Raw genomic sequence first — 12698 nt, forward strand, 5'->3', positions numbered from 1 at the left:
TTTTAAAGCTTCTTTAATCTCTTGGAAAAATCATATGTCACTTTAGTGTAATAAATACATAATGTAATTTTTAAATTTCTTTTATTTTTTAAAATTTATATATGTATTTTGAGAGAGAGAAAGAGAGAGAGAGAAATCATGAGTGCAAGTGGGGGAGGGGCAGAGAGGGAGAGAGAGAATCCTAAACAGGCTTCTCACTGTCCGCGTGTAGCCTGACTAGGGGCTTGAACTCACTAACAGTGAGATCATGAACTGAGCAAGATCAAGAGTCCCATGTTTAGCCAACTGAGTCACCCAGGTGCCCCTATGTTACATGTTATAAATGAGAAAAATGGAACACTTTAGGAGTATTTTTCAGATTTGTGTTTAGTTTGTTGCATGTAATAGTTTAGAATTTTCAAAGCATAAACTGAGAGCCCATTTTACTTTTGAGGGGGTAAATCTCTTAACTGTCTTTGTTACATCTCTATGCTACCTTTCTCAACTGGAGCATAGCTGCTCCAAAATTACCCTCTGCTTCCAGAGAGTAGGTAGGACAGGACGGCTAAACAGGAGAATGGGGACTTATGAGGCACCATGATACCCTAACACTACTCTTGCACGTCAGGAAACGGATTTACGAATATTCATCCACGGAGGTATAGGGTGAATTTATGAAACTTGAAGTGGTGGAGGCAGGTTTGGAATTCCTGCGGGGGCAGCCACTGAAGCTTGGGTCTCTTGGGGTCGCTCTCTTCTTCCGACTGGATTTGGTGTTGTCGGCGTCGCTGGGCTCAAACACCACCGTCATGGACTCCATCCTGGTCACCGTGTAAAGGCTGCTTTGCCGAGTCGGGTGAAACCTGGTGGTCTTGAGCTCTAGCTCATCATAGCTAGAAACTTCAATGAAAGGACACCAACGAAACGCTCTCTTGAAGCCAGCTCGAAATCTGAAGAGAAAGAAACAGTCCACAGAAAGCAAAAGCCATGTTTTCAAGTGGAAATTTCCTTCAATTGCCACAAAAGCCCTATGTAAGGCAATTAAGTCAGTTTTTGAATTTGAGTTTCTAGTCAAACTCTTAAAGTGTTTGCCACAGTGTTGGTACTAATCGTTTAAGTTTTCCTCCTGAATTGAGTCTTAACTTCCTCTCAATGAGAAGCAAGTCACTGAATAGTAAAAGTTGTCCAGCATCAGGTAATCCATATGCCAAAGAAACAGTGTACATTTGTTCAATAATTTTATACACCTGCATAAGCATGCTTGTATTAGGCTTGCCAGTTAAGGCACTTAAAAATGATGTATTTTCAACATCGTTTCTTTTAGAAGTGATTACACATTTATAAATTAAAGTCTCATTCAATGTTAGAATTAATTACCAAAGTTGATGGTTCTATTCTAATCATATATGAAAATACACAACCCTTTGCTTTGTAAACCATTAAATGAAGTTGATTAAAAACAGATGTATTGCTTGTGGGGTGGCTTGAATTGATATATGGCTTATGCAGTTAATGAAAGAAAAGAAGAATTAAGTAATTAACAAACTTAAAGCACAGTGTAGTGAAGGCCAACTGGAAAGAGAGCTTAGAATTTAGATCATAGTTACTTACATGAAGTTCTCTTTCTAGTTGTGATCAAAACACATTGGTTTATTTTTTTTTTTAATTTTTAAATGTTTCTTTATTTCTGAGAGAGTGAGCACACAAGCATGGGAAGGACAGAGAGAGAGGAGACACACAATCTGAAACAGACTCCAGGCTCTGAGCTGTCTGCACAGAGCCCAACATGGGGCTTGAACTCATGAACAGTGATATCATAACCTGAGTCAAAGTCGGACGCTTAACCGACTGAGCCACCCAGGTGCCCCAAAACACACTGGTTTATTAAGGGAATTATCAATCTTACAAAATTTAACCCTGCCCCTCCATGTTCTGACCATATAACCGAGATGAGTTTATCTGGAAACCACATTTTACCTTTCTTTCCAGTCTTAAATTTGACTACAGTCAAATATTGCTTTTTAAAAAGTTTACTTTAAAAGTAGCTTTTCCCTGGGGTGCCTGGGTGGCTCAGTAGGTTAAGCCACTGACTCTCCATTTGGGCTTAGGTCATGATCCCACAATTTTGTGAGTTTGAGGCTGCCAGTGCAGAGCCTGCTTGGGATTCTCTCTTTCTCTCTCTCTCTGCCTCTCTCCTGTTCACACTCTCTCTGTCTCTCTCAAAATAAATAAACTTATTTAAAAAAAAAACTTAAAAGTAGCTTTACCCTGACCACCTTCATTTCTTCACAACTCATTTCCCCAGAGGCTGCACCCCTGCCACTTACTCACTGACCTCATCATATAGGAAGGAGGAATTAGAATTCTCCTTGCCCTGACTGTTGCTTCTAGAACCCTCACAGCAACATCTCCTATTTTGAAGTCTATTTACAAAACATCCTTGTTAGTAGAGTCCATTCACATATGCCATCATCTCTCCATCTTATAGAAATTATCTGTACAGTTCTATGAATTATCTTCATTACTTTGAAATGGGTATTTTTTTCCTGTGCAGACAAAATTCTGAAGGGTTTCAAGGCAGAAATAAAAATATCCCAGTTAGAACTTCTAAGCACATTGTTTTGAGAATGTAAGTGCTAAGGTGGGATATTTCATAAAGTAGGAGGATATCTAGAAAAAAAACCATGCTCTGTACTCCTCTCAGTGAACTTTTCAATTTTTCCTTCTGTTTACATAAAAAAAAATTTTTTTAATGTTTAATTTTGAGAGAGAGACACACAGAGTGCAGATGGGGAAGGGGCAGAGAGAGAGGGAGACACAGAATCTGAAGCAGGCTCCAGGCTCTGAGCTGTCAGCACAGAGTCTGATAAGGGATTTGAACCCACCAACCATGGAGATCATGACCCGGGCCAAAGTTGGATGCTTAACCAACTGAACTACCAAGGCGTCCCTTCCTTTTGCATTTTTAATTTGAAGGTGGAACAACATATGCTTTCAGCTAAGCCAGGAGTGAAAAGAAACTTCCATTTCGTAATTTTGTTTTTACCTTTTATTCAAACAGCAGTAGATGATGGGGTTGTACATGGTTGAGCTCATTGCCAGCCAAAAGCTAGCCAGGTAGACCTGTTGGATGTATTTCCATCTATTCAGCTGTTGGTAGATTGCCGTGAGGATGAAATAAATATGATAAGGCAGCCAGCAGATGGCAAATGTCACCACGACAATTATCATCATTTTTACAACCTGGAAGGAAAGAAGGAAAGAGGTCAGTTTTGGAAAATTCTAAAGTCATTACATATATTAAGTACAGTAGCTTACTGCAAATCATATATTTCTGCCAATATAGTTAAATACGTAGCATGCTCAAGTCTTCATATTAGAAAAGTGGGAGGTGATAGAGGGAGAGCTGCCTAAGGTAAGTCTCAAGAAAGCCTGCTAATGTCACTAATCCTTCGTTACCTAGACCACATGGATGGGTGGCACTAACTCAAACAGAAACAAATATATCTTAACTGGCCTGAAGAAAATAAATGTTTACAAAAATCCAAAGAGCTTAGGGGAGAAAAGAGCAAGATTTGGCTGTGTTAGTCTGCACAGTAAACTAGCAGAGATATTATACTTAGACAAACTGACTGCTAAGTCACTGTGGCATATTAGGCTGTAAGGGCTGGGCTGGTTCCTCAGTAATTTCTATAGCCTGACTATAGCTGAAGACTATTTGGTTTTCCGTGCTCTCGTACCATGCTCACGAGGCAACCTTCTGAATATTAATATGGTTTCTCTTGTAATCTGATATTGGGAAAGTTTCCTCTGGATAGTGAGGATGAATAGTCACATTAGTCTGAGAAAATATCATTAACTTTTAATTTGTAAATGGGCAATCGGCTGGTTTATACATTAGGTATAATTAGATATAGAATGAATGAAAAAATGAATGATTTTGCAATAGTGGGCTGAATGGGAGGATGTTTTATGTGTCCCTCAATGAAATAAAATCTGTCCATTGTCCGTGACTATAAGAAAGGTATACTCAAAGTAGCTTGGCTTTGTGTGGAAAAGGAAAGAATACTACTATAGTATGATTATGTCATATAACATTTCTCATTAACCATCTATCTACTAAATTTGCTCATACTTCCTTCAGCAATTTGGAAATAGTAAACTGTTTAGAATAATATATGTTAAATAAACTAACGGGAGTTTATCCATAGTCAGATCAGAACTCAAATCAGAGAAACTCCTGACATAAATGGCCTATGAGGCTTCTTAGAAATATGGAAACACACTGTTTATGGCCTGGACTTATCATTTCTCTGCAAGTTAGGGATTCAGATGAAATGTTGGCAAGAGATATGATTCTAGAACAAGGCAAATCATGAAGTGGATCACTGTGGAAGGCAAAGCTTTCCCTAGGGCCTCCCTCTAACATCAAGGAGACTGGCATTGAGCTGATGAACATCGGTCATCAGAGCTGAAGATTCAGGTCAATAGCTCACAGAATGTCATCACTGGCTGGACCATCTAAAATGCTCTTTAAACTGCATTTTCCCCCTGAAAAGCTGTGTTCAGATTTCTGCATTTATCTCTCCTATTTCTTATTCACATATTTGTGGAATACAAGTAAGACTCATATTTTATTAGAATTTACATTTATACAATGTTTCACATATTTAACAACTTATTAATTGGTTTTCAATTGTGCTTTAGGAAACTGAGGTAAAGACCAAGAGATCTGACCACTGTGATTCATGAAACTAGGCTAGTGTTTTCTTTAATTTTTAATTTTTAAAGTATATATTTTTTATTTCTTTTATTTTGAGAGAAGGGCAGAAGGAGAGACAGAGCATCCCAAGCAAGCTCCATACTGTCAGTGCAGAACCTGGTGCAGGGCTTGAAAGCCTGAAATGTGAGATCATGACCTGAGCCGAAATCAAGAGTCACCAACTCAGTCAACCAACTGAGCCTCCCAGGTGCCTCTAGGCTAGAGTTTTAAAACTAAGTCTTTTTCCCCACCTGCTTACAGTTAACATTTATTGAGTGTCTGGTAGCTCTCAAAAACAGCATAGAGAAAAATAATGAATAGAGGACCAAGTTCTTATCCTGAAGAAGCTTACAATATAAGGAAAAATGTAAATTAAAAAATGCATGGAAATGTGGTGAATATAAAAATGTATATAAAATTGAAATACTAGTTTATTATAAGCAAGAATGATTCAGTGCTTGGTGACTGTAGGCTCAGGGAATATAAGACAGAATGAAATGAGTTCTATTGCCTTTTTATCTTGAATATATGAACATTATACTATTCCTTGAACATGATAGGCAAGCTCCTGCCCCAGATCTTTCTCCCTCCAGAACATTCTTCCCCTGATTATTCCCACTGGGTAACACCCTCATCTCCTTCACGCCTCTGCACAGCTGTCACTCTCCACTCTCTTTGCGACTCCTATTCTGATCAACCTTGTGAAAATTGCAGTCTGCCTTTCCAGCACCCAGCCCCTTAGCTTGCTCTTTCTTTTCAGTTTTTTATGTTTATTCTTTACTTTTTGTCTCCACACGCTAGAATATAAAAGAGGAAGAATTTTCTTCTTGCTTTGCTTATGCATTTCAGACTCATAGGCTGGACCTCACATATAATCAGCTCAAAAATTTTTTGAAATTAATGAATGAAAACGAATCCAAAAAGAAAGAAACTAAGGGGAATATAGTTGGTTATGAGATGTCCATAATTTTATTCAGTCATTGATTTCTGCTATCATTTATGCTCCAAGTTTAAAATGGGCATGTATATATAAACTGAGTGTGACATTTTATTGCTGTTTTTTTTATATTTCTAGGCAAACAAATTCAAAAGAGTATGAGCATATGAACAATATGTTGTTCATACCAATGTATTATTTTGGGTGCATGAAAGCATTAAATTTTATTCTGAATAAGTGTTAAAGGCAAAAAAAAATCAGTAACCATGTGAACAAGATACAGGCTACTATGTTAAATACGGTATGAGCAATATGCAAAAACATTAGTTTTTTTGCAGGCTGACCACAAACGCCCTATGCATGAAATTGTTTTCCAATAATAGTTAAGGACCTACAAAGGCTTTCAGAGTCTTTTAAGTGACTTCCACCACGTGGAAGAAGTCCATAATGAGGAAAAGTTAAAGCGTACGTGGAGAATTAAATGAAAATGCTTCCGGAAGAGAAGTTTCAGGTAACTTTTAATTCGTATAGATAGAGCCTTACGGACTTTGTTATAAAACATTTTGAAACTTATTTGACAGTGTTTAGGAAAAATCTAAAAGACTCTAAAAGAAAAGATCTTTAAAATGAAACACGTCTATAATATACTTCATTCATCTATTTCTATAAAATATATTTTGACTGTTACCATCAGTCTCTGCTCACAAAGCATTGTGGAATTATTTCCAATATCCGACTTTCAGGACCCAGGTATAATGTAAATGTAAAAGTGGGCTCTTGAGTGGGAGTAACTGCATTACTTTGTGAAGTGCCCAAATCATGAAATTGCAATGCTACTCTTTAAATTGGTGAGGAAAAGAGCACTTTGAGGCACAAACTTTGAGTGATGACAGATGTGCACATGCTGTGAGCAGTTCCCCTGTGTCTCATGGCTGGACAATGGGACTAGCACATAAATACTAGGCAGGAAAGGCATTTAGTTGATAGACTTTCTAAAAATGCTGAAAGTTTTAGGCAAGATAAAGAGACTGGGATAGTGACGATTCAAATCTTTCACCATGTCCTAACAAATTTTGTTATGACTTGATAAAAAGATTGATTGATGTTGAGTATTTCATGAATCCAAGACATGACCTAGCCTCTGAGGCAAGGGGATCTGTTTTCCGTGGCAACATGGACAGTCGAGGCTACCCACCACTGGCTTTGGCACAGATGCTTCCTGGAAGGAGGAAGAAGAGAGGTGGACAAGCAAACATAGACAGGATTGAAATGCGTGTCTTGGTTAGTGAAAATAAGCTTTAGCCACCTTTTCTTAGGGTACCAAAGGGAAAAAATAACTTTGATTTTTATATCCTGTACAGGTTAGGCTGGAATGCCTGCAGCTGTCCTTATCTTTCATATTAAATTAGTGTAGGATGGATGATTTTGAGGTTTAGATCATAAAAGAAAAAAGACATAAGTCTAGGAAATGAAATAAAATACTGACTACCATAAAAAAAAAATCTAAGAGTCATATTCTTGAGTGCAGGATTTATTCTTTCTAAACGTCCGAACTGGAAATTACCAACTCCATGTGACAGGGAGCTTCTTGTTTTGATTAGAACCTCTAGAACGTATGTTCTGGAGGACCATCCCATGGATCACACCCTCCTACTTGCCCATGCCTTTTGTCCACACAAATGTTCTTAAGTGGACCATTATATTTCTTTAAGTCAAAATTGCAGGCCTGTTTATTCTAACCACACATTAGCAAATTAAAATGGTATTCCCAGGAGTAAGATACAGAAAACATTTCAATAAAATGATCAAAATTTAAGGTACCATTTCATGGCTACTTAGGCTGAGCTTTTGCTATGTTGGTTTCAAAGACTAGGCTTAAAAAGTTCAGTCTCAAGTGAGAAAATAAGAACTAAGCAATAATAGCTGTGAAAAAAGTGCAGGGTGGTCCAGAAGCTGAGTTGAAGTTTGTTAGTAATTTTAGAATTAGATGAGAATATGGGCATACTGGGTTAGTGTTATCCAAGAAATGTGACATTTGTGCAAACTCCAAGTAACATGCATGCAATTAATGTTAGGTTAGAGTAATGTTTATAAGAAATTATGTCAAGGGGATATATTCAGAACTTTTCATCCAAAAGCAGCAGAATACACATTCTTCTCGAGTGCACATGGAACATTCTCCAAGACAGATCACATACTTGGATCACAAAACAGCCCTCAATAAAAATGAAAGAACTGAGATCATATCATGCATATTTTCAGATCACAATGCTATGAAACTTGAAATCAACCACAAGAAAAAATTTGGAAATACTCCCAATGCATGATGGTTAAAGATCATCTTACTAAAAAAAATGAATGGGTCTACAAGGCAATTAATGAAGAAATTTAAAAAAATATATGGAAGCAAATGAAAGTGAAAACATGACAGTCCAAACCCTTTGGGATGCAGCAAAGATAATCCTAAGGGGAAAATACATTGCATTCCAGGCCTATCTCAAGAAACAAGAAAAAAATCCCACATACAAAATCTAACTGCATATGGCAAAGAAATCTCAAATCCAGCAGAAGAAGAGAAATAATAAAGATTAGAGCAGAAATAAACAATATAGAATCCAAAAATAAAAACCCCAAAATGAAAAACAAAGCAAAATTTAAAAAAATAGAACAGATCAATGAATCTAAGAGCTGATTTAAAAAAAAATAAACAAAATTGATTAACCCCTAGCCAGATTTCTCAAAAAGAAAAGAAGAGAACCCAAATAGATAAAATCCTGAATGAAAGAGGAGTGATCACAACCAACATCCCAGAAATACAAACAGTTGTTAGAGAATACTATGAAAAATTATATGCCAACAAACTGTACAACCTGGAAGAAATGGACCAATTCCTAGACACACACACACTACCAAAACTCAAATGGGAAGAAATAGAAAATTTGAATAGACACATAACAAGCAAAGAAATTGAATCCATTATCAAAAATCTCCCAATAAATAGGGGCACCTGGGTGGCTCAGTTGGTCAAGCATCCAACTTCCACTCAGGTGATGATCTCATGGTTCATGGTACATGGGCCACATCAGGCCCTGTGCTGACAGCTCAGACCCTAGAGCTTGCTTCAGATTCTGTGTCTCCCTCTCCTGCTGCCTCTCCACCTCTCGTGTTTGTGTAAATAATTTTTTTTTAAATTTAAAAATTCTCTCAACAAATAAAAGCCCTGGGCCAGATGGCTTCCTAAGGGAATTCTACCAGACATTTAAAGAAGAGTTAATACCTATCCTTCTCCAGATGTTCCAAAAAATAGAAATGGAAAGCTTCTGGACTCATCTATGAAGCCAGTATTACCTTGATTCCCAAGCCAGACAGAGACCCCACTAAAAAGGAGAATTACAGGCTATTCTCCCTGATGAACATGGATGCAAAAATTCTCAACAAGAATACTAACAAACTGAATTCAACCGTATATTATATTATTATAGTGAAAAAAATTATTCACTATGATCAAGTGTGATTCATTCCTGGACTGTACGGCTGGTTCAATATTCACAAATCAATCAATGTGATACATCACATTAACAGAAGAAAGGATAAGAACGCTATGATCCTGTCAATAGATGCAGAAAAAGCATTTAACAAAATACAGCATCGTTTCTTAATAAAAACCATCAAGATAGTTGGGATAGAAGGAAAATACTTAACATAATAAAAGCCATATATGAAAATCCCACAGCTAATATCATCCTCGATGGGAAAAAACTGAGAACTTTTCCCCTGAGGTCAGGAACACAACAGGGACTTCCACTCTCACTCGTGTTGTTTAACATAGTGTTGGAAGTCCTAGCCTCAGCAATCAGACAACAAAATGAAATAAAAGTCATCCAAATTGGCAAATAAGAAGTCACACTTCCACTTTTTGCAGAGGAAATGATACTCTACAAGGAAAACCCTAAAGAATCCACCAAAAAGCTGGTAGAACTGATACATAAATTCAGTAAAGTCTCAGGATACAAAATCAATGTACAGTAATTGGTTCATTTCTATACTCCAATAATGAAGCAACAGAAAAAGAATCAAGAAGTTGATCCCATTTACAATTGCACCAAGAACCATAAAATGCCTAGAAATAAACCTAACCAAAGATGTAAAATATTTGTATGTTGATGAAGGAATTGAAGAAGACACACACAAAATGGAAAAACATTCCATGCTCATGAATTGAAAGAATGAATATTGTTAAAATGTCAATACTACCCAAAGCAATCTACACATTGAGTGCAATCCCAATCAAAATCGCACCAGCATTCTTCTCAAAGCTAGAACAAATAATCCTAAAATTTATATGGAACTACATAAGACTCCAGACAGCTAAAGAATGTTGAAAAAGAAAACCAAAGCAGGAGGCATCACAATCCTGGACTTTAGCTTCTACTACAAAGCTGTACTCATCAAGACAGTATGGTATTGGCACACACACAAAAAAAGACACATAGATCAATGGAACAGAATAGAGAGCCCAGAATTGAACCCACAAATGCATGGCCAACTAATCTTTGACAAAGCAGGAAAGAATATCCGATGGAATAAAGACAGTCTCTTTAGTAAATGATGCTGGAAGAACTGGAGAGGAACATGCAGAAGAATGAAACTGGACCACTTTCTTACACTATACACAAAATTAAACTCAAAATGGATGAAAGACCTGGATGTGAGACAAGAAATTATCAAAACCCTAGAGAAAAAACAGGCAGCAATCTCTTTGACCTCATCCACAGCAATTTCTTACTCATCACATCTGCAAAGGCAAAGGAAACAAAGCAAAAATGAACTACTGGGACCTCATCAAGATAAGTTTCTGCACTGCAAATGAAACAATCAACAAAACTAAAATGCAACCAATAGAATGGGAGAAAATATTTGCAAATGACATATTGGTTAACGGGTTAGTATCCAAAATCGATAAAGACCTTACCAAACTCAACCCTCTCCCACCCAAAAAAATAATCCAGTGAAGAAATGGCAGAAGACATGAATAGACACTTTTCCAAAGAAGATATCCAGATGGCCAACAAACTCATGAAATAATGCCCAATGTCACTCATCATCAGAAAAATACAAATGAAAACCACATTGAGATAACCACTTCACACAGGTCAGACTGGCTAAAATTAACAACTCAGGAGACTATAGATGCTGGCGAGGATGTGAAGAAACAGGCACCCTCCTACACTGTTGGTGGGAATGTAAACTGGTGCAGCCACTCTGGAAAACAGTGTGGAGTTTCCTCAAAAAATTAAAAATAGAATTACTGTACAACCCAGTAACAGCTCTACTAGGAATTTATCCAAAGCGTACAGGAGTGCTGATTCATAAGGGCACCTGTACCCCAATGTTTATAGCAGCACTTCCAACAATAGCCAAATAATGGAAAAAGCCCAAATGTCCATCAACTGATGAATGGATAAAGAATATGTGGTTTATATATACAATGAAATAATACTTGGCAATGAGAAAGAATGAAGTCCTTCGATTTGCAACAATATGGATGGAACTGGAGGGTGTTATGCTTACTGAAATAAGTCAGAGAAAAACAGATACCATATGTTTTCCTCATATATGGAACTTGACAAACTTAACAGATGACCATGGGGGAAAGGTAGGGGGAAAATAGTTTCAAACAGAGAGGGTGGAAAACTCATAAGAGACTCTTAAATACAGAGAACAAACTGAGCATTGATGGGGGTGGGAGGAAATGGGTGATGGGCATTGAGAAGGGCACTTGTTGGGATGACCACTGGGTGTTGTATGTAAGTGATGAATCATGGGGATCTACTCCAGAAACCAAGAGCACACTGTATACAAGTTGTTAGCTACCTTGACAATAAATTATATTTAAAAATAAAATTAATAAAAGAAATTATGTCAAGGGACACCTGAGTGGCTCAGTCAGTTGAATGTCAGACTCTTGATTTCTGCTCAGGTCATGATCTCCCATTTCATGAGATTGAGCCCCATGATGGGCTCCATGGTGACAGTATGGAATCTGTTGGGATTTCTCTCTCCCTTTCTCTGCCCCTTACCCACATACATGCACTCTCTCTTTCAAAAATAAATAAACTTAAAAAAAAAAAAAGAAATTATGTCAAGCCTAAACAAATGGAAAAAAACTCTATGTGTGTATGTGTACAAATATGGAAAACATTTTTGTCTGTGTCTGTGCATGTGTGTGGTATTGAATTTGGATTCTACTTCTTTACATATTATTGGTCATGCTTCATTTTTAGTGTGTTTTCATTTTTTCCGCTGGAAACTTAGACTTTGAAATTATAAGAATTTTACAATTGTAAAATTGTAAGATTTTAGCCTATGATGATCTAAAGCCAAAGAAAATGATGCAGCCATAAAAGGGAAGTTGAGGTGAAATAAGAAAAGGAAGTATATTAAAGCAAGAAGAATAAAGACTGATGTTAGGGGATCCTGGTTAGAGATAAAAATGTATGGAGGCTTCTTATGGACCACTGTGTTCCCCCATTTTTAAAACATTTATAAGTCTTATTTATTTATTTAGTTAGTTGGTTAGTTAGTTATAGCTTTATTGAGATTTAATTGATATATAATGTGTATGTTTAAAGTGTACAATGGGATGATTTGATGTATTGAGAGATGATTACCACAATAAAGTCCCTCTCCTCACATATAATTAACTGTTTTTGTATTTTTGGGTGTGGTAAGTACATTTAAGATTTACTAGCAACTTGCAAGTATATAACCCATTATAGTTAGCTACAGTCACCATGCTTTCCATCAGAGCCTCAGAATGTATTAACTTGATAACTGGGTCAGTGGGAGACATGCAGGAGAGGTATTCCCAGCTGCTTGTGTCCACAAGCCTCCGGTGGAGTCCGTGATGGCTTAGTAGAATCCAAGTCCCTTTGATAGGTTCCATTTTCCCTGATTGCTGTTTTCCCAATCACTCACCAGCTTCTTAGTTCTGCAGCTCGTGACCCAGTTCCCTGGATG

At 37.1% G+C, this 12698-nt stretch overlaps 1 protein-coding gene across 1 annotated transcript in view; it reads right to left on the reverse strand.

The window, feature by feature from the left end:
• Positions 1-616: 616 nt before the first annotated feature.
• The window catches only part of TACR3 (tachykinin receptor 3), a 78865-nt gene continuing 66783 nt past the window's right edge, over positions 617-12698 (reverse strand). Inside the window, exons 4-5 of the mRNA XM_077755712.1 lie at positions 3026-3222; positions 617-929 (exon numbers count right to left, since the gene is read on the reverse strand). Of these exons, the coding sequence (XP_077611838.1) occupies positions 617-929; positions 3026-3222 (510 nt within the window). The remainder of the gene's footprint in view (positions 930-3025; positions 3223-12698) is intronic.

The sequence above is a fragment of the Crocuta crocuta genome, unplaced genomic scaffold, assembly GCF_008692635.1.
Source record: "Crocuta crocuta isolate KB4526 unplaced genomic scaffold, BGI_CrCroc_1.0 scaffold92, whole genome shotgun sequence".
Taxonomy (NCBI): Eukaryota; Metazoa; Chordata; class Mammalia; order Carnivora; family Hyaenidae; genus Crocuta; species Crocuta crocuta.